This window comes from Filicampus tigris, chromosome 3 (genome assembly GCF_054856515.1).
Source record: "Filicampus tigris isolate MCC_2025a chromosome 3, RoL_Ftig_1.0, whole genome shotgun sequence".
In the NCBI taxonomy this organism is placed as follows: Eukaryota; Metazoa; Chordata; class Actinopteri; order Syngnathiformes; family Syngnathidae; genus Filicampus; species Filicampus tigris.
The window spans coordinates 7379819-7401897 of NC_141219.1; the positions used below are offsets into that span (position 1 = coordinate 7379819).

General features: G+C 42.4%; 1 protein-coding gene across 6 annotated transcripts in view; it reads right to left on the reverse strand.

Annotated features, from left to right (window-relative positions):
* The window catches only part of nav2a (neuron navigator 2a), a 160393-nt gene that overhangs the window by 73698 nt on the left and 64616 nt on the right, over nucleotides 1-22079 (reverse strand). For 4 of the 6 annotated variants that reach the window (XM_086026736.1, XM_086026737.1, XM_086026735.1 and 1 more), the window contains exon 1: nucleotides 18381-19083. The exons of 1 other annotated variant lie outside the window; for it this stretch is intronic. In XM_086026736.1, coding sequence (XP_085882862.1) covers nucleotides 18381-18593 — 213 coding nt within the window. In that variant the 5' untranslated portion in view covers nucleotides 18594-19083. Of the gene's footprint in view, nucleotides 1-2719; nucleotides 2843-18380; nucleotides 19084-22079 lie in introns of those variants that run through there. One more of the 6 variants, XM_086026739.1, reaches the window with a different exon arrangement.

The window sequence follows — 22079 nt, forward strand, 5'->3', positions numbered from 1 at the left end:
AAATGTATTTTTAATTGTAAAGCACATTGAGTTACCTTGTGTATGAAAGGCACCATATGAATAATGCTGTCTTGCCTTGCCATAAAATGTTATCGCCTCCAGTTGTGAAGTGTAAATTACATCGGTGTTTTTCAAACTTTTTTGAGTAAAAGCACATTTATTTCATTGAAAAAAATCCCACGGCACACGACCAGCTGAAATTGTGAAAAAAAAAGCTTAATTTAACATTATAAGTGTTATATTGTTTATATAAGCATTTTTTTAACATTGAAGAATGACGTTATATTGTAACGTCTTGAATAGGAATTAAATAAACACAAAGAAAAACGTGTTTTATAATGTTTCATATCGATACTTAGTGTGAAACATGGGCCTGTTTGGATAACCATGCGTCAATAATTCGCTTGTTTCTAAACAAAAACAATTAGCTACCTGCTGCTGCTGCTGCCACCTGCTGGTATGGAAGAGTACTAAAATGTAGTAAAGACATGATTACGCTGCCAGGCGCTAGAGCGCACAGTCACACAAATTAGATAATTTCCCACGGCACACCTGACAATATCTCACACCAGTGTGCCGCGGCACAGCGTTTGAAAAACACTGACTTACATTGTAGCAAATGTGATGAATACAAACAAACCATATAAACAAATACATGCAAGTACACATCTGCCAGTTGTATTAAGACGTGTAGTCGGTAAAAAGCATTGTTGAATTCAGTGACTACTTACTCCAAAATTCCACCGTCTTAATGTATAAATTAAAAAGCTTAGCTCAAAATGTATGCTAAAATAAGACATTAGTATTTGGGAATGGCAAAAAAGATATAACTCTTAGATTGAATACAATCAACTTCTGTAAATTGTACATGTTTTTATGGGTGAGATATCAACATTCTCATAGTAATCCTAAACCTCTCCTCACTTTTGGAGAGTGCTGCCCGGGACATTCCCACTATCAAAGCTAGCAACATGACGCGTCAGGACTTTGTGGCAAGTGTCATGTGCTGATCTCATGCACTGGAACTTCTTCCTAATCAACAAAGCTCGTAGCAAGTTTTGCACCCAATGCACAATTGACATGTTTGTTCGCAATGTATGCTAATTAACAATAAAACGCAGGAAGACGAGTGGACAACAATTCCTGCTCGTCCATGTCTGATTGAGTTCTTCAGAACTAGTGACAAGCACTGATGATTCACTCATTCAGACACAAACATGCAAATCAGCCTCACATCCAAGCGCCCCCGCTAACCCTGTTTGTTGAGTCACCACGCGGTGTGAGACTCATGATGCATGCTTCGAGGCCCCGCGCTGCGGGTCAGCCTGGTATGAGCGAAGAAAACGATTCAGCTCAGTCAAAGATTGCCCTTGAGCTGAAGCAAAGACAGAAACAAGAGTAGGAGAAAGACGTTTATTTTACCGCAAAGTCAGTGCAGTAAAATAAAGCTGCTTTGTAGTTCAACACCACTGCAAGCCACCACCACAATAAAAACATTTTAAATTGAATACATCGCCGTGAGTACGCCGTGAAAATTGACGATTACATAGATGGGTGAAAAATGGGCTTCCGACTAGGCTTAGTCCGACTATTTTTCGAAATGGCCGTCCGTCATAGGCGGATAGGCGGAACAGTTACTAAATGACTAAACTTGTCATTCGTCATCTGAATCGAATCGTAATCGTCAGTTAGTCCGCCGAGCCGTCAGTCGGGAGAAAAATGCCTCAGCAAAACGGGCGTCACGACGGACCGACCGACCGTCATCAACAGGATGCCGTTAGTGGCGATTACACTGGCGGATGGAAACCCACTTCCGTCATTTTTCAAGTGCCCCGTCATTCGTGAATCGTCACGGTGACGGAAGGCCCACTTCTGTGAATAATATAGCACATTAATTTGTATATATGCCACGACTGCAGGTAGTGGTTACGTCCTAGTTAGCTTGTGGTTTCTTCCACTACTTCCTTACTGGATTTTTCTGACTGTGTTCAAGCGTTCAAAAATAACAACAGTTAACATTTCTCAGATGTTCACATGACGAGAGCACCAAAACACCACCTCGGCACTTCTCTCATGTGTTAACAGCACAGATCTGCCAGAAAACCATTATGTTGCTAAGTTTTGTGGCTAAATGTGTAGCTAATTTCAAGGTCCAGTGGCAAAGCTAAGAAGTTCTGCGTTTAACACACCATTATGCAGTAATCTTCTAACATGGGAAAGACGCAGACTGAACAAAAGCGGTTACGGCCGGCTACCTCTCACGAGAGCCTTTCATTTGCCAGCCAGGAAGTGTTCAATCAGCAACACTCATTTCTCCCACAGTTTTCGCAGCCAATGTGCTCTGAAAACCGGTAACACAGATCTTCCACTCACCGCGATTTGGACATTCAAGAGCTTGAATCAAATCCCGCTTCAGTTTGTGTTACCTGCCTCCGTCAGGGAGCTTCTATTAAAAAACCTGGCCGCTCCTGGAGCTGTCTCCACCCTCGATATTTCTATTTCAGGCTGACCCTTACTCTCTCTGACTCAACTCCGTAATTACTGTCAAGGCGAGCTAGCCAATCGTGGAATTATCTTAGCTCCATTTTCTTAATGACTTCTTTCAAAGTAATAGTCTGATAACACATAACATTAACAACCCCTTCTAATTCTGATGGCACATAAAAACAACGACTAGCTGCCCCAACTATGCTCCGCCTTCAATCTTGACCTCCTTTACCATTGTGTAGTTGCGGCAGGAGAAGCGACTGCAGGTCCTGGCCGGCACCTTGATGCCACCGCACTCCGCCATGTGCCACCTGGACGGAGACAGGTCGAGGCAAGAACCACAGCTGCTCCCAAGAGACACGAGTGGCTAATCGCGAAGGTCAAGTGCAAAGAGTATATTTAGCACCTCGGCACGGACTCTCTCTCTACGCCGCTGTGTACGTTGCGTCACATTAACACTCACTCTCGCTCTCACCTCAAGAGCGATCAAGATATTCACGAGATGGTCGGTTGGATTTGTGTTTTTTGAACCCGAAAAACAGAGATTGACTATGGTCTAAATGAAGTCAGTCCATCCGGCCAGGATGATGGCGAAATTCCAATAGTCACTCGTTAAACCTCGAAGCCTTGTGTTACGAGTAAACGCCTCACACCCGCGCAAGCCGCACCGTCCTTGTGAAAGTTGCCCGTGCGGCGCTCGGAGCTCATCACCCGCTCGCACACAGAATTGTTGCCAAGTCAACAGATGAGACTGCGCCGCTAACATCAAACGCTGCTAACGTTGACAATCTCGCATGCAGCACAGAGCGGCCGAGCCGATCTGGAATTTTAAACTACATGACCTCAAAGGGGGTTCGATTTGAGCTCCACGGCATCTCCCGTCCCCAAACACAAAACTCTTATCATCTTACTTTACCGCCTCAGTCACTGCTGCTTCTCCGTCCCCGGGAAACAGGATGATTTTCTCCGCGTGGGGCTTCAGTTTTATGTTGAACACACACACACACACACACATCCTTGTGAAGTGGCTTCGGACCACAGAGAGCTCGAACCGTCGTGTCACTGCTTGCTCTGACTTTGGCAGATGAAAGCTGCGTGGCTTTGTGAGACATGGCGGTCAGAGTGGGCACATGGGAGATCTAACTTCTTGGCATTGCAATTTGGAATATGGGAAGCATCTATCAGAAAGCTAAGAGACGAGGCTGAAAATAACTGCCGCGGTATGGAAAAACCTATCCCTCAAAATAGATACGTTTGCACCCAATACACAATTTCTTGATAGCTTCGGTTTCTCAATTCATGTCCTCGGTTTTAGATTCGATACATGAAAAATGTTTTTTTTTCTTTTGAAAGTTTGCATTTGGGCTCTCCAAATGTCAGTCGTCGAGTTCCTGAGAGTAGTTGTAATCATCCGTCAGGTGCTCACATCAATTTGTGACGGGATTGTTTTGCAATGTAAAAGCAGAAGTCTTACTTTGACAACATACAAATTATAACGAGTCTGCTTTCATGAAGGACAACATAAATCTGATCAATACTGTTGAGAGGCTGAAATCGGAGGATTTGGCCAAATTTTAAGTCAAACAATGGCTCTAAACAAGTACTCGATTATTAAAACAATTGTCAATTCATTTGATAATCGATTCGCTGTCGATCCATCGCTAAATTTCGACACGCCTACGTCCCTGCGATTTAAAAGTCACAAGTACTCCTTCCGATACACTTCCCTCGACTCGTGCCCTCAAAACGAGTCATCGGACACGCTCCGTGCATCCATCTACATTGGTCACACGGGTGCTTGAGCACCTTGACAGTCGATCGTCAATAGGTCAGTATTGGAACAGAAAAGGATTATGGACATTGACTGCACTTCATATTAAGGAATGAAGGTCATTTGAATTTTTGGAAGCGTGTCCACGGGTTCAAGTGTGCAGGCTTGTAATCTCGTGCGCGCGCACACACACACACACACACCCACGCTGACCCCGCGGCCCACCACCCCCTCCCTTCGGCCACGCTGCGTGGAGGTTAGCGGTGGGTAATTAAAGCAGCCCTCTTATCAACTGATCTTTAGACTCTGGTAATAACCTGCTCCGCTTTCCATCTCCCCTTCCTCTGTGGTCTCGCAGGCGGATCCAGATAAGGACCGTGTCTGAGGAACACACGGAGGGAGAGGGCGCGAGAAAAGAAATGTAAACTCAATTGGATACAGTCAGCATTGCACTTGCAATCGTAGCAAATCACACAGAGCGGCTATTACAAATCTTTGCTTTTTCCCCATCGACTCGCACCACATGACCGCTCAGCACCTGCCCTGCCCTGTTTTTATCACAGTGTCCCAGATCCTGCTCAATATTTAACATCTAGGCAGCGTTGCACTCAACAAAAAGGAGAATCAAAGCAGTCCTTTTCTCGGAAATGCTTATAAAGGAAAACGCACAAACATCAAAGTGAAGCCACTTTTGGACACTTTTCTCTTTATGGCAGGGCGGCTGGCACTAATTCGTAGCATGCCTGCAAGTCAGAAACCACAACTTGTAAGGTTTCAGGCTGGTGAAGTTTTACTGATATATCAACAAAGGCTTTCATTGAAAAGAAAAGGAATGCAAGGCTCCAAAGCTGCAAGTCATAATGATGTAAACACAAAATAAAATGACAGGACCCTAACTTTTTTTAGTTTTTTTTTTTTTTTTTTTTAGTTTGGCTTTCAACAACTTTTAAATAATTTATCTTTTCTTTTGATTGAAGATTATTTTTTATTAATTAATTAATTAATTAATTAATTTTTTTTTTCTAATTATCTATGTTTTGCTTTGAATGTTTTAAAGCACTTTGAGTTGCATTTTTATGTATGAAAAGTGCTATATAAATAAAATGTGATTGATTGATTGATAACTAGAAAACGTCACAACTTGTTGGTCTAACTAATTCAATGACTCATTCACTGCCATTGACGGATTTACTTGTCTTTTCACATTACGGTCATTCCATCCCAGGAACTTAATTTACATTTTTTTTTTTTCAAACATTAGAGTAAAAGAGGGTCTGAAAATGTCTGGCAGTGAATGAGTTAAAATCACATCCCACAAAAACAATTAAACGTTGAATCATTCTACTGAACTAAGCATTCGGCCTACCAGTTTCATTGTGAGGCTCTTTGGTTCCAAACGGCACAGCATCAAACTCATGTTGCTTCTCTCAGCTTCCTTTACACGCGCGCACACCTGCCCGACATGGAGCAGGACAGCGGCCGGGATAACCGGGCCCAAGCACCAACCATCACAAGGTGGTGCTAGCGCTTCATTCCCAGAGTTGAGCAAAAAGCGCCACAGTCCACGACGAGGAAGAGATGACAAGAATCCAAAGACGGTCGCAGGTCTGACCAAGAAACAATCATGAGCGAATGCACCTTGTGGGAAAAGGACTTCAGCGCTTGTTTGCTGGAGCCCCAGCGGGTCTCAATAAGCCTGAGGTGGGGAGTGGCTAAGCACCTACAGCTTCTCTCCGCCCACTCCAGTATGTAGCCCGGTGGAGGGAAAAATAAATACGGAAAGTGAAAGGCAAGAGGAGCCAAGTGGCCTCTGCTGCCACTCGGCCGGGCGACGAAAGCAAATTTTACCCAAAGAGGAAGGAGGAGCGGATCCTCCATTCGGCACGGTGCCCCCCCACGACGACGACACCCACGACAACACAATTGTACTGCAGCTCTTCAATGGACCGTTGGTCATATGGGAGGAGAAAGAAAGAAAGAAAAGAGGGCCAGACCTCTTCACCTCCTACTACCCCTCCCCCGGTGGACAAACCCCTGCGGGGCCAAAAAGTGAGGAGAACGCCCCCCCCCCCCCCTCCCAAAAAAAAAAAAAAAAATGATTGGTGCACCCTTGATAACAGTGAAGAAACTGCACAGCGAGAATCACAGAAGCCAAACCTCAAAAACCTCGACAGTGTTTCCTTTCTATTTATTATTTCGCAACCGGTCCCTTTGCTGTAGGTTGAAAAAGAGCCAAGATTTATTTTCTCTTAGCAGAGACGCAGCAGCGTCCCACTCTCTGATCGGCCGTCACCCGCAACACACTGCAGCTGTGCGGATGCGTATTTCGGTGGATGTGAGCAGAACCCTCATAACCAAAGTATTTTCTCAATGTGTGAGTGTGTGTGTAAATCAGCACGGGACGCCCTGCGTTTGAGTCCCTTCCAGCGCCCTGTGCACACACGTACAGTACACACACACAGACACACACACACACACCCTGCATGCTGGCAACCACAAATGACAAGCTGAATTTAACATTTTTGGGAAAGGCCCAAGACTCACTAGAAGTTCCCACACTAGGGGGACGCTTGATCACTTCCAGCAGGCCAAACCAAAGTGCCGTAAGCATCGGGAAGTCAACAATAATAGTGAAGCCATGAATAAACCTTGAACCTGAAATGTGGAACTTTACGTCCAACTAAAATATCGGACTGGAGAATCCTCACGCTATTGATTACGTACACGATATTTAATGCACTCAAATTCTCATTCAACAGAGTTCTGGATACAGTAAAGCTTTTAAAAAATGCTGTGACATAGGCCCGAGCTATAAAGCATGACAAGCATTATGAACGACAGTACAGGTCCGAGGCGGCCATTCCCTCAGACGGACAGACCGGTTCATCAGTCCGTCAGTGACGGACACCTGTTTTGCTGAGGTTAAACAATAGACAGGATACTTAAAAAAAGAAAAGAAAAAAAAAAAAGACCGACCAAGCGCAGATGGAAGTGGATTTTTCGTCCGTCAGTGTTATCATCACTAACCTGGTCAAGTTCCGATGGTCGTCACCGTCCATCGCTGACGGTTGCCAGTTTTACTGATGAGAGACGGAAACTCAACCCGCAAACCTCGCGTGTGTTATGGAGGCATGCTTACTTGAGTAGACTGCAATGAATGCATATGTACAGTAGGCGACGCTATGCACCAAAGAGAGAATCATGAGTTAGGATGGGAGTAGCTTTGAATACAGAGACAGTTTACAGATATACAGAGATCTTTTTGTGGGTTAAGTTTTACATTTCTATTTTTATTTTTAGAGAGAGTTGGGTTGGGAGGTTGTGATTTTGCAACCCCACACTCCAGTTCAGAGGGTGGCAGTAAGGCGCCAAAATTTGTTTGCCAACCGCTAAAAGACAGAAGAAGAAGAAGAAGGAAAAAGGAAAAGAAAACAAGACATAATTGAAGAAAAATGATTCATTTATTGAAATGGCAACTTTATTTTGGTTTGCACAAGGACAAGGAAGCATTTTAATCTGCCAGAATTGTACCTTTGGCAAACAATGATTCTGGTTAAGGTAAGCAAAACTTTAAGGTAAACTTTTAACTCATTCACATTTTCAGACATTTTCATTTTTTAACCAAACATTTGAAAAAAATATAAATATGTTCCTGGGATTGAATGGCGGTACTGTGAAAAGACAAATAAATTTGTCAATGGCAGTGAATGAGTTAAGAGTTAAAGCGGCAAAAGGCTCCACCTTAACAGTTCATTAGATTGGCAAATAAGTGTAGCCTGATGTGAAATGTCAACTGTATGTGAGTGTACAGCTGTTTGATCAGACTTCACGCAGTATAATGTAGATAGTTCACTACTATTTACAATTTTAATCAAATTGGTTCAGATAATGGATGGCTGGACGGATGGATTTTTCATACCTTGGACCTGTTTTGACGACTGACAGACTGGCGGACCTTTGACGTTTACTGACGGAAGCGCAGGTAAAATAACGTGACGGACTGACCGGCAGACGATTACAGTTTTGTTCGGCTTGAAAAAATGACAGACTGACGGATGACGGACGGGTGCCCAGGCCGCTGAAGGATGCCGAATGACGGACTGGCAAACTTGAGTAAAATGCCCACCTCTGGTCAAGTGTGTTTCAAATTATCAACATTTTTAAAAGCTAAAAATCTGCCAGGGACTCCGCTGCATTTCAACCCTTTGTTAGTTACCGACAACACATTTTGACCTTGTTTTACCGTAAATGACAAATTAGAGGTCCAGAAAAGTCTTCATCGCCGAGGCACTGTGACTGTGCCAAAAGTCACAAGGACATGGTAACCTCACGAAAGGGTTTATAACACATTGCTTAGAGATGTCTACATGAAGACACAAATACAAAAAGTTATAACAACACAAGTAAATACAAGGCCAGACAAATCTGTTATCAATGTCTAATTTTGTTTCATTTGTCGATTTTACACAGACGTCCACGCCAAATAAACACCAGCCCCCTATTGGCCGTCACGAGCGTTGATTTAAAGGCACCAGAAGCACAAAATATGTCAGCGTTTAAGGTTTGTGTTTAACTGCTTTAGCACAGACTTGAACAAGCTCATTAAGTAGAGCCACAATGAATAGCCCGGGAATGGTGCTTTTCACACTCCCAGATACATCTGTGTTCCAGCAACAAAAGGGGAGATAACCCCTTTGTTTTTTTTTGGGGGGGGGGTCCCCAGCTCAGCTCTCCCAAGGAGTGTGGGTGTGTTGATAAGGGGGTTGGGGGTGGCCCTGCTGCCTGGCTGTTCGACATATGGACGCGCAGAGGCCAAAGAGCAAAACACAAAAGCGAGGGGACGTGTTCAGAGTCAAAGTGGACACTAACTGTGCCTTTTATTGACTTCCTCTTGCCTACATCAGATTGAGTTTCACACAACGGTGATAGCACTCAATCCATCACATAATTGATGAAAGAAGGAATATGTTTCAAAAAACTACTTACAATGAACCGAGCATGTCTGCTAAATGCTAAATATAAGAAATAAGGTTTGGCTACCTAATTCTAGATGACAAAGATTTAGATTGTGTTTTATCTATAGCAATTATATGTTGTCAAGATGTAAGAATAATAATGTATTTTATGATTCATGTGTTGGATTCTTGTGGACAAGGCCTGTTAGCTTTATTAGCTTGTGGGTTTAGCCTTAGCTTTTTCCAAATCTACGCCCAACTTGCTTGATGTGCTTTGCTCCCACATATGTATGCTAATGGCTCACCCCCCCCCCCCCCCCCACACACACACATAGACAAAACAAGTTCAGACTCCGAAGAAAATAAAAAGAGAGGAGGCGCGGGAGCCGGGCAGAGGGTTTTAGCAACTGTAAGTGTACACTTCCCTGCGCTCTCCTTGCAAGTAAAAAGACAATATTGTTGTAGAGTGTCTTCTCTCCTCATTGTGTACATTGTTTACCAATGTCTCACTTGGTGTGAACCTGACACAAGATAAAGTTTGAATATATGCAAAATAACATTTTCTGTCACATTTTTGCACTTCCGTTTTAATACCAAAGACCTATCAAAGGTGCTTGTGGTGCAAACTTAATGAGCAAAGACACCTTCCATATAAACATAGACGCACAGAACTAGGCGCACGGTATTCTCACACGTTACATGCAGGAAGAAGCATCATAATGCCCATTTACTGTAATTGCTCACATCCATCAACGCTAAGAATGACCTACTCCTCCCCTAACCCAGAAAACGCCAACAATGAACGCATCATATTGTATTATATGGACATCTGTGGTCCATGTAGGGCAGGAAACCCTGAGGCAATATATGTACATTAGACACATTGTAAAAGTTGCAGATTGAGGATGTTGTGGCTTCAGTGCCCAGGGGACGCTATACACTCAATGAACGGCCATGGTAAGGTCAGGTTGCCATGGCAATCGTGCTCTGCAAAGGTTTCAGTTGCACTGACTTCATCCTGAATGGAAGTGATTTATCGTTGCTGTAAATAATCAAAATCGATCCCAACACCTTTTGATTGCGGAATGTATTCATGAGCGCGAACTACGGACTTTAAAGTAACTTTTTGATTATTTTCCAGGAACTTTTAGGCCTTGTCTACACATAAACGGGGGTTTTGCAAAAGGCGGCTATTAGCCTGCGGTTAGCCCTATCATCCACAGGTCCCCGAAGGTTTTTTCATTGAAAACGTAAAACTCCGGCCACAGTGGAGGTTTGCGGATAACACCGTACCCGCGTCTGTTAGACCCGGAGATTTACGTCGTCACTATGGGACAAAAATGCTCTGACGTCACTTGCCCGAGTTGTGTTTTCAAGAGTCGGCATGGATGCCCGCGGAGCTGCGTTGGTTATAGTCATTATCCAGGCGCTTTTTGCTAACTTATTTGTCCGCAACCAACTACTGCTTCTCGTTGAAACGTTTAGAGACTTGCCGTGCTTTTGAAAACGCACTCCCGCGGCGTAGCGTAGCTGCATTTTTAACAAACGAGGCTGTGTATTCCAACACGGGGCGGGAAATATTCGCTTGTTTAAAAAAAGCCCGGCTAAAAAAGTTTTAGATTCATACGCTTTGAAAACCCGATTTGTCTTGGTTTTCACCCTTCCCAAGTGTGTCGCATACGATACTTAATGCTTTGTTGCATCAAATTTCGGAACAAAAGACTGACATCACTGGATCTCTGCTCGCTCCTACTGCAGAGGTCATATCGGTTTACAAGCAGCCTTTTGGCCTGAGGTGACCTTGGCCACCGGCCTCTGGGGAGGATGACTTCAGCCCCTGCCACCTATCCCAACTCGCCCCTACTCCTTCTTTCACACTGCCTCCCGCTCTCACACCGAGATGGAGCTGATTGCGTTAGTCGAAGCGCCTGTGCGGCTCATTTCCCCAGTGGGCGCCTCTCACAATGACCCTCCTGTCTGCACCGAGGGGCTCCCTGCGCCAACTTAGCGCATGGAAAGCAGAGGAGGAGAGAAATTGAAAGCAGGAAGGCACCTTGGAGGGCAGATCAATGAGAGGATGCTTGACTCAAGAGAAGCAGATGCTGAAGCTTAATTAATATGGTTATGCTCAGCAATGACTTCACACAGGAAGGCGAGGGGACAACTACACAGGAAGCGGAATCTGATGGAGGCGCATTAGGCCGAGATGAGGTCATGACTGGAGCCAAACGTTATTGGATTGTTTGCATCCTTCAAATAAAGTGTAAATATGAGTATTGCCTTCATTTGATTTTAGAACACCACACTTCAGTTTTTATATTAAAAAAAAAAAAAAAAAAAAAATCAATATGAAAAAAAAAATCGCAGAGAGAACGGTTCCCTTATGAAGTCATGGCACAATTATCCCAAAATAAATCCATGAAATACATGAGTGCAAATCTGATTTATTCCCTCCTAGCTAAAACGGGATGCAACGGGATGCAACCACGCATTTCCCAACAACTCTATGTGGGAGACACTGGCTGGTCACTTTTATAGGTGAAGAAACAGTCAATTTCATGTGAAATGCACAGTGGTGGTGCCTTTTTGATTTTAAAAAAAGTTAAGTTTAAGTTGAACACGTTCAGTTACACAAAAACACTAATGTATCAAATCATCTTTTCCCATTGAAATGAATGTAAATGTAAATGTAAATCCCTTCCAGACTCCCCCAAAAAAACAAGAAAAATAGCGCTGTGTCGACTTGTACTATAAAAACATACAATTAGTACATAATTAAATACAATGTAAAGCATTAACAGCGTGTGTGTTCAATTCATTGAGCAGTTCTTCTAGTATTACAAGCCTTGTCCACCAGGGGCAGTATAATACAGACACACAGTTGTACCCAACATGGACGGTCACAATTGCCAGGAAGCTAACGTAACATTAGCCACAGAGGATAAAGAATATATGCCTGTGAGTATTGTAATATTGTCTTTGTCATGTGTTGCAGCACTGTTTGTAATCAAAAATGCTTTGCTTGAATGAGTCTAACGCCAAAGTGTCAATGCTATTTGTTAGCCCGTCTATGGTGTTTTGCATTGTGCATTTCTATTAACTCATTCACTGCCAGACATTTGGCAGGGGCTATTTTACCATAACCTTAGAAAAAAAAAAAAAAAAAAGAAATAAATTCCCGGGATTGAATGGCTGGACTGTGAAAAGACGAATCAATTCGTCGATGGCAGTGAATGAGTTAAATTGGTGGTCTTTCCAAAGGCAACGTTATGTGCCAATGTCATAAAACAAACGACAACATTCCGCTGAAGAGTATCCAACTCTTGAGACTCTTGCAGTCTGTTAAAATCACACTGCAACAATGTCATCTCAATTTACTATCGACGTTTAACTTGCTGCACCTTCTGAAAAGAGGCACATGTGTGGTCTTTTGTGGTGTTCATGTCATTTTAAAAATAAAAGCAGCAGACCCCCCCCCCCCAAGTCAATCTGTCTTCCCCTGGGCAAGGAGGAGAACATTAACAATCCAATGCAGCACAGCAGTCGCCAAGCCTTTCACTCTCAGCCTTCAAGCTGACCAAAGAAGCCATAAACAGTCCTGTGCCAATTCTCCAAAAGACATTCATATTCCTGTTGAGTGTCAGCTTTTGGTCATCATGAGAGTTATTGTAGTGAATCTGCACATTTTACACCATTTTAAATGTCATACACTCCATAGCCGTGTAACTTCATATTTCTTTTTTTCAATATACTCCACAGCCGTTCATGTTTTTTTTTTTTTTTCAATATTTGTAATTTTTTTATTTTATAGAAAATGTATAGTGAATGTGTAGCATACAGAACTTTTCTGAACTATTTTTGGGGGATTGCTCCCTCCTTTGGGCAACAGAGGCACTACACCTCTGATTGGTCCCCAGTCCGCATGTGGAGACGGAAGACCGCTTACACTCGCATTCGCGCCATCAGTGCGAATTGAAGCCATGCCGCCCGCCGTGAAGTCACAAGACGGCAGCATTACATCGTCAGTGACTTCAACTAGAAAAGCTGACATTGTCAAACCCAACTGTTATCATTTTTATTCCCAGAAATGCATCACGCCAAACTCATAGAAAGTGATTACAGATCATAAGGGACCTTTTCATTTGGTAAAGCCTATACCACAAATCTCTCAAATCAAAATAAAATATTTCAAGTTCCTTTGCCATGTTTTCACCAAACACTTAATTATAATAACTTTTGTTTCAACAATAATCAATTGAGCCGACAAGTCACTGGATACGGACGGCGAGGCAAATCTATTCCCTTGTGATATTGTGGCTAATTTAAAACATTCAAATGAGTGGAATGGTAACGCAAGACAATTACACATCTCTAATAACGCAGGATGTTTTATTGATGGACCTCCGTGTCACTGCCATACGGCAGTCGTATGAAAAACGGCAATTTAATATGTCGGCTATAGCATGGAGGCTGCAGACCTGTCAGTCCTGCTTCATTTATTCGGCTCACTTTTGTAAATGCCAAACAATGACCTCTTTCAAATTTCCAATATAATTTATTAATGTTATTGTGAGATTAATATCAGCTTCCAGGTGGAGTTGGGCCTTCATGGTGACCCTAATAAAGCACATATTTACACAGGGGATGGCTTTTTTTTTTCTGAAAAGATACTTATCAAAAAAGCAGCCCCTTATCAAGCTGTCACATGGACAAATCGTTCCCTGTGGTATTGTGTGTGAGTGTGTGCGTGCGTGTGTGTGTGCCGGGGGTGTGTGTACGTTTATTAATGAGGCTCTGCTTGCAGGCGAGTTGACAGAGCCGAATGCTTCCTCACATATGTGTAATTATGCAAGTATTTGTGTTGCATCAGATTTTAAAATGGGGTTGAAATCATGTTATGGTAGGAAGATCAACTGAAAAATAAAAATCAACATATTTTTTCTAAGGAATTGAAAAAAAGGCAACGCGGATCGCAACTATGAATAGGACTATATGAAACGATACAGTTGATAGGCAAAGAAGCAAAAAAGAAAAAAAAAAGGTTACCTTGAACAACCATCCACTGCAGGTTTAGTATAAAAGTGCAGAGCAAAAGAAACACTAGAGGGCAGCAAAGCTGCAGTGCATTTTTTGTCTACAGGAAAGTAGAAATCACACACGAAGCAACAACGTCAAGTGGCCTCAGAACTCAGAGTAGTGACGTGTTCTCTGGCTCGGAAACACTAAGGGGATCTCCTCACATGCTCTGGTGGCATCATGGATTAAGTGCTCCTTACAGGTGTGCACAACATGTTGATGTGTTTGAAGCCAAGTGGGCCGTCCAGCTGGGAGCAGAGAGCACAAGCCTCTGTAACCACTCCACTAATACCTCAGATGAGTACTGGCATGTTCCTTTGGGAAATTTACAACAGGCTACTTTCTATTTTGCATTTCCCTGGTACTTGTAAAATATTTGCTATGAATGGGCTATATTAAAGGTTGGTTCTTCTTCATATTGGAGCGCTTGGTACCTGAGCACCAAGCACTGAGCACTACAGTTAAAAACTAGGGATAGGCCGATTATCGTGCCGGGCCGATTATCGGCACTGATATTTGGCTTTTTGACGAATATCGGCATCGGCCTTTTTGAAAACTCTGTTGGCCAATAATAAATCAATTTAAAACAGTGAAAATCAAAACAAAGATATGTGAATGTTTAACATTTCTGTCATTTTGTAATTCTCATTTACTGTAAAAAAGTTTTCATTTATCCCTTTTAAGACATGCTGACAACCCCAGGTGTTCCTTGAACTTTTTGCTAGAATTTTATAACAGAGATATTGTTTTTATAATTTCATATTTTTATAACAGATAGTCAAAAATTTCTTGAAATATTTCTTGAAAAAAAAAAAAATCAATATTATGCAAACCTGAAACATTATTCAATAAACATGTTTAAAGACGTTACAACAAAGTTATGAGTACATTTTTCTTTAGATTTTGATGCCAATATTTTCCTTTTCAGTGAAAATGAATATAGGCTCCAAATATCGGTTATCGGCCTCCTTGACTACTAAGAATCGGTATCGGCCCTGAAAAAACATGTCGGTCTATCTCTAGCAAAAAATATTGCCTCTCAAAGTGTGGCAGCATTTACATCATCGTACATTCTGATACCACCCATAAAAACGAATGAAGTCCATTAAGATGAACGTCTTCTTTTATTTGCTTTGTCTGTTTTGAATGTGTACATCCATTGATTCGGATTAGGTCACAGGTGAGCTGGAGGCCCGGACCGGGTGCCATCCAATCAGGGCACATACTGTAAAGAGCATTCGCACCTCCGTGTACAAAATTTGGTGTCTTCAACTAACCTAACTTGCATGTTTTTGCAATGCGGCAGCAAGTCGGAGTAACATGCAAACTCCGCACAGGAGTGAGATTAAAACTGCAAACATCGCAAGTGTGAGACAACCTGCTAAAATCAAGAGCACCGTGCTGCTTTGCGGGCCAGCCCATACAGTTTGGGAAAAAAAAAAAAAAAAAAGACATTTTCAGGCAAGTTTTACCAAATCGAGGAACGATTCAATGCCTGGCTCACTTGTAGTGATTGCGGCAGACTGTATTTATCACTACTGTGGGTGTTAAAAGTGGTTGTATGACGCACAATACACCCCCCGAGCAGCTAAAAATGTTCAAACTCACATACAGTAACTGATGGCTGCATTATTTCCTACTGTCATGCCACCTGTCCATGACCATAAAGATAAAAAAAAATGCATCATTTCCGTCCCACGATGCTCGACTACAGTGATGAACACAAATTCAAAATAAACAAATAATCAAAACAATGAACAACAACACTGTACCGTGATTCTTATCGAGGCAAAGATAAACAAAACATTCACAGCACAATCAGGAGCTCGGTGCAGAGGCCGAGTAGATGGATGGTAGTACGTGCAATGTCAAAGGTCAACCCAGCCAAGGGTGAAAAGGGCTGCTTTATCAGCACCGCGGGGATGGAGAGAGGCAGTAAAGAGCGATAGAGACAGAGAGAGAGAGAGAGAGAGAGAGTCGTTGAAAAATAGGTCAGTGAGAAAACGTGATTAGCCGCCGAAGAAGCGACAGCATCAGTGGACACTGCTCTCCCCTTGTTGTCATCACATGTCGGTCTCCTAGACGAAGCGCAGCCTTGCTTACTGTACAGCCACGTGGACAAGCGTGTACTCGACGGCTCGACAGTACACACTCACACTACTAATGACCTCCTCAATGCCTTACAAGGCTGCTGAGGCATCCCTTGCCCTTGCGGCCGCTTGTGTGGGGTTGCTAAGTGCAGCCAACATTTAACAAACACAGCAGAGTGCCCGGGCTGACACATGCTGCCATCCTGGATTGCAGCGATACATATTGAGAGCAGCCATACTGGTGTTTACTCAGAATTTTATTATCGCTTTTTTTTTTTTTTTTTTTTTTTTTCATGGTAGTGTTGGGGGTTAGCATTTGTAGTTGTCCAGGGAAACATTTTGTAAGATTGACAGAGAAGAACATGGTTGCTTTATAATGAAAAAGACAATACCACTAAAATGGGTTGAAAAGAAGGAAAAAAAAAAACCCATTGTTTCACAAACTTTTTAAAGTGAAAGTCAACCCAAATGTATTTTTTTCAAGAGTATGTTCTGTGCAGGCTCACTAGTTGAAACAAGGCATTCTGATTAATATTGCGTTAAGCAGCAAAATCCACTCGTTTTTAGCCCTCTGTGGCGGCGGCCATTTTGGCACTTCTGTTGACTGAAAATGACATCCCCGCTGCTCAGGGCTCAGGTGACGACCAATCACGGCTGACCTGTTTTCTGAAGCTGAGCCATGATTGGTCGTTATCTGAGCCCTAAGCGTTTGTGATGTCATTTTCAGTCGACAGAAGTGACAAAATGGCCGCCCTCTGAGATGGCTAAAAACGAGTGGATTAAATCTAATTCCACAAACGCAATATTTATCAAAATGCCGTGTTTCAACTAGTGGGCCTGCTGGGAACATATTCTCGAAAGAAATATGTTTGGGTTGACTTCGCCTATAAGTCACGCAACCTCCTCAAAAGCCAGACAGAGATGGTGCGCACCGTCTTGCCTCCAAACACCAATGAAAAATTCTAAACAAACCCATTTAAAGGCAACATTCTTAATCGAACATTTAGACGGATGTGATTTTACATTACCTTTTTATTTTGTGAATAACAACGTAAATGTGAAATTATAGCAGACCGTCATTATCTTGCGCACCCCTACAAGGTGCTCGGGCATGAACGAGTGGGGCTCAAGAAACATTTATTCTTTTATTAACATTAATCTCCCACCCCATGTCGTTAGCCTCGTAGCATACAAGTCATTTTTAACTTGCTGTGTAAAACTGTGAGTGTAGACTCTCAGTCATCTTGTTTGTTCAATTTATTTAGTCGTTTCTTGTATTCCGAAATCATTCTAAAATGACTTATGCAGGAATAACACCACTCGTCACAAGTATTCTAGAACAGCAATTCCCGATCAGGGTGCCCAAGAGCGCAGGGAAATTAACTCAAATTCAATTCATCGGTCTAAAAATGATTATTTATGAATTATACATGTATATCCGTTCATTTATCGATGACAGCAACATGTAGGGACAGGCAGGACAATTAAATGTGCTTAGATGGCATAAAGCACAAAAAAAAAAAAAAAATTGTGTAGCCACCTGTTGCCATTCATGCAACAAAATCAATCATGGCTTCCTGCGATTATTTCAACTTACTAGCATTATTAGCATCATTACTTTGTGCTCAATTAAACAAATTTCACATGGAGTGAGTCCATTTGTGAGTCGAGCGAGATGAGAGCATTATTTCAATATTCATCCTTTTTGTGTTATTTTTGTTTGGTGCTGGGCAATGAGCCTTTTGTACAATAAAACGGGTTTGTTGGTTAGAAAGTGCGATGGATCAAATGAACTTAACATTGTGAACAACATAAAGGGACACCGAAGGGCTGTTGTGTTATAAATGTTTTTTTTTAACAAGTGGGCCGGTCAAGGAATTGTACTGGATGCTGTTCTTATTTGAATACACACAGTAATATGATTATGTAATCCCACTTAAAAAAAAAAGAATCCATAAAAATAGAGTGAAATGTTATTCAATCGTGAGGTTTTGTCCTGACCTGAGCATTTTGCCTGATCTCCGAGAGCGTTCCCGGGCCCCGTGGACGTCCCGATCCCAATTGCTGGTTCAGAGATGGAATTTGTGTCTTTAGTGTCGCAGCAGGCAAAGTGAGAGCTGAAGACCTGCTTGGGACGTGCGGGATAGGCAGCGCGCTGTGTACCGGTTTGGGGAGTCCTGACTTCATGCCGGAAGCCACGAGGATGGCTGGCATCTTATCCCCAGCTCCACTTGCGATGGCGACTGCAAAGTTGCCTTGGCAACTTACAGCAACTTCCGTTAGCTCAACCGTCCCTTTATTTTACAAAGCATTCATCCGGATTTTGGCGCCTCTTGTCTAATCTCAGGAGGGGAGCAAACTAAACTCCGGCGACTGGTTTTGAAAAGTCACAGAGCCCACCTGTGGGCTTAGTCCATTTAGAAAATGTCAAACCTTTCCGAGCGGATGTCGATACACGGGGGGAATCACAAAATCCGGAAAGGAACATAAAAAAAATCCAACTTCAAACTCGGAGGAATCCAAAGTCGACCCAGTTGAGAACGGTGAGCGTAGACCTCCATTTCTCCACGGTAATGAGCATCATTAATAGAGCTGCGGATCCTTCAAGAGGCAGAGCAGCACATCGATTTGATTGCGGTGGAAAAGAGATGACGGGCTGTGTATCGCGGGGGACGAGAGTCGAGCGGAGGCGGCGTACGCTTGCTTGAGCGACTCCTCAGCCTGTGACAACACAGGCTGAAACACGCTGGAGTTGACTGGCTCTCTCTCTCTCTCTCTCTCTCTCTCCCTGCCAGGCTGCTTGCCACTTCAGAGCAGGTGTGGCTTGCATGTGGACTGACATATGCGAGGGGAGAAAATACACACACACACACACACACTACCCCATTCTCTGTAACCCTTTAGCATATTTGTTTTGGATTTAAACAAATGTTGCGATTTCACGTTCATAAAATCACGGACCTTGTATCCTTTTTTTTTTTCAATGCAGTATTATTTGCAATACCGTTATTCATTGACAACACCTTTTTTTTTTTTGTGTTATTAAAAATCGCAGCTAAATGAACTTGTATGCACGTTCATTCGGTACACTGTCAATCTAATGCGTTCAAATACATAAATACCTTGTCAAAGTCTTTAACCCCTCCCCCCATTATCAGTGGTTAACTTATTGTTGCACTTGAAACGACTGTAAAAAGTGTTCAAATGTTACTTTCTACCTCCATATGAACATATAGCGGAGTTGAAACAAAGAAAGCAAATTTTATTGCCTCCACTATATTGTTCAGCCACCCAATTTGTCTTATCACCAGCCAGTTTTGACATTGGTGATCATGTTATGCTATTTTTTTTAGCAGTGTAAATTAAAAATAAATTTGAAAGAGAAATATTACCCCACCACAAAACAGTGACGTGGGACGCGGTGTGGAGGGAGAACCTAGAAAATAGTTTGATGGGTGGACAAAGCCAGGGACAATGACAAGGCGGCCCTATGTATAGGCATAAACACTTTTGGATTACAAGTTGTACAAACGTTTTAAACACAGCCTTCAATTGCTAAAATAGACACACGCACAACACTAAAAATACCTCCTCAACGATAACAATAACACACAAAGCGCACGATTCAGTGATGATAATGCAGCCATTTGCAATTGGACTAATCATTGAAGTTACTATGAATGTTGCATTCGGTTTTAATTTGCGATTCCTGTTCTGAAACTCAATTGCAAGTATAACACGTGAGGAGTTATCTTTGTGTTCCCTCTCTTGGACTCGACGGAGGTTTTCCTTTTGTTCAAGAAGGGCCAATTAATAGTCTCTGGTCAGACCAGGCAGATGCACAGCAGTCTGCTGAGGGTATAAAAAACAAAAGGCATGCATTTATTTCTCTCTCTCTCTCGAAATATATCTCTATATATCTATATATCTATATCTATATCTATATCTATCTATATATATATATATATATATATATATATATATATAAAGGAAGATGGATTTTTATAGGTCTTTTTCAGTTAAAATACTTGTAATATATATTGTATATCCAAACTCACACACACATATTAGATGCTAGCATTTACATAATTACGGATTACTGTAACTGGATTAGGATTAACATACTAAATGTATCATGTCAGAGATTATGTGAATAGGTATGAGTGAGAGATGCGACGGTGAGCATCCGAAATCTGTTTTGTCTGATTTCCATATCCGTTTTTCTAATTGCTGATGGAGCAAAAGCAAGAATCACACTGGAGGACTTTCTGAATATCCCCAAAGACCTTGCGTGTCACTGAATGGCTATTTTGAGGGAAATACTTTCCACAATACGCCTGATATTATTGGACATTGTGTTAAACCCTCCAGATAACACTTGAGGGGGAAAATGTGAACATCTGAGTTCAAATCGGTCAATATTTATCAACACTAAAAGAGTAAGCTCATCAGGAACTGACGGCTATGCTTCTCGGGGCTGGCACACACAACCACATGCTGTCATCAAAACATGAACTGTCTGACAGAATCACATAGGAAAGTACGTGAGCCGCCCACCGGCCTCACATGTCCATCGGAAAATGGAAAGTGGGAAACATGCACAGCTCATCGCAGCAAGGGAAACTTCCATTATTTTTCCCATGATCCACGGGTACCGGCCGTAACAAATTACAACACAGTACTCTGTGAGCGGGGAAACAAAACATCAGAATGTAAATTATGCAGGGATCTTTGAAGGTACCTACTGACAGTTCACTGTAGTCTATTAATAGAGACAGTTTAGCTGTAAATGGGCCTGCTATTGGCAGAAGGAACGAGGACACCCGGCGACTTTCTGCTACCTTGCTTCGTGTTTATTCTGTACTCCTGCTTAGAATAATAAACATCTGTGTGGGGTGGATGGTGTGCGCCTGTGTTGCACGACTGCAACTATGGAGATATTGTCAACAGAGATTACACCAGTATCAAATAATCCTGCATGAAAAGTTCTGAAAAGATTCTCCTGATGAGTCATGAGCCTCTTTCCTTTTGGGTACATGTTTGTTTCATGGCTTTTAAAATGGGTGGGACAACACCGGAATAAAGGCAGCTTGAAAAGGCTACAGTTCACCCTCAAACCTAACGAGGATAAAGCGCAACACAAAATGGATCGATAGATGTTATTAAAGCGGTAAAGTCAACCCAAACATATTTTTTTCAAGAATCTCGTCTCTGCAAGCCCACTAGTTGAAACAAGGCATTCTGATAAATATTTGTGGAATAAGAGTTAATCCACTCGTTTTTAGCCATCTCCGAGGGCGGTCATTTTGTCACTTCTGTTGACTGAAAATGACATCACAACTGCTCAGGGCTCAGGTAACGACCAATCACGGCTGACCTGTTTTCTGAAGCTGAGCCGTGATTGGTCGTTACCTGAGCCCTGAGCAGTTGTGATGTCATTTTCAGTCGACAGAAGTGATAAAATGGCCGCCCCCTGAAATGGCTAAAAACGCGTGGATTTTGCTGCTTAACTCTTATTCCACAAGCGCTATATTAATCAGAATGCCGTCTTTCAATTAGTGGGCCCGCTGGGAACAATAAAAAAAAAACGTTTGGGTTGAGTTCTACTTTAAACAATACATCACTACAAACAAAATATTGTTGAAACAAAACCTCTCAGACAATGTCGATCATTTATACCCAACGAGCTATCTATGAGGC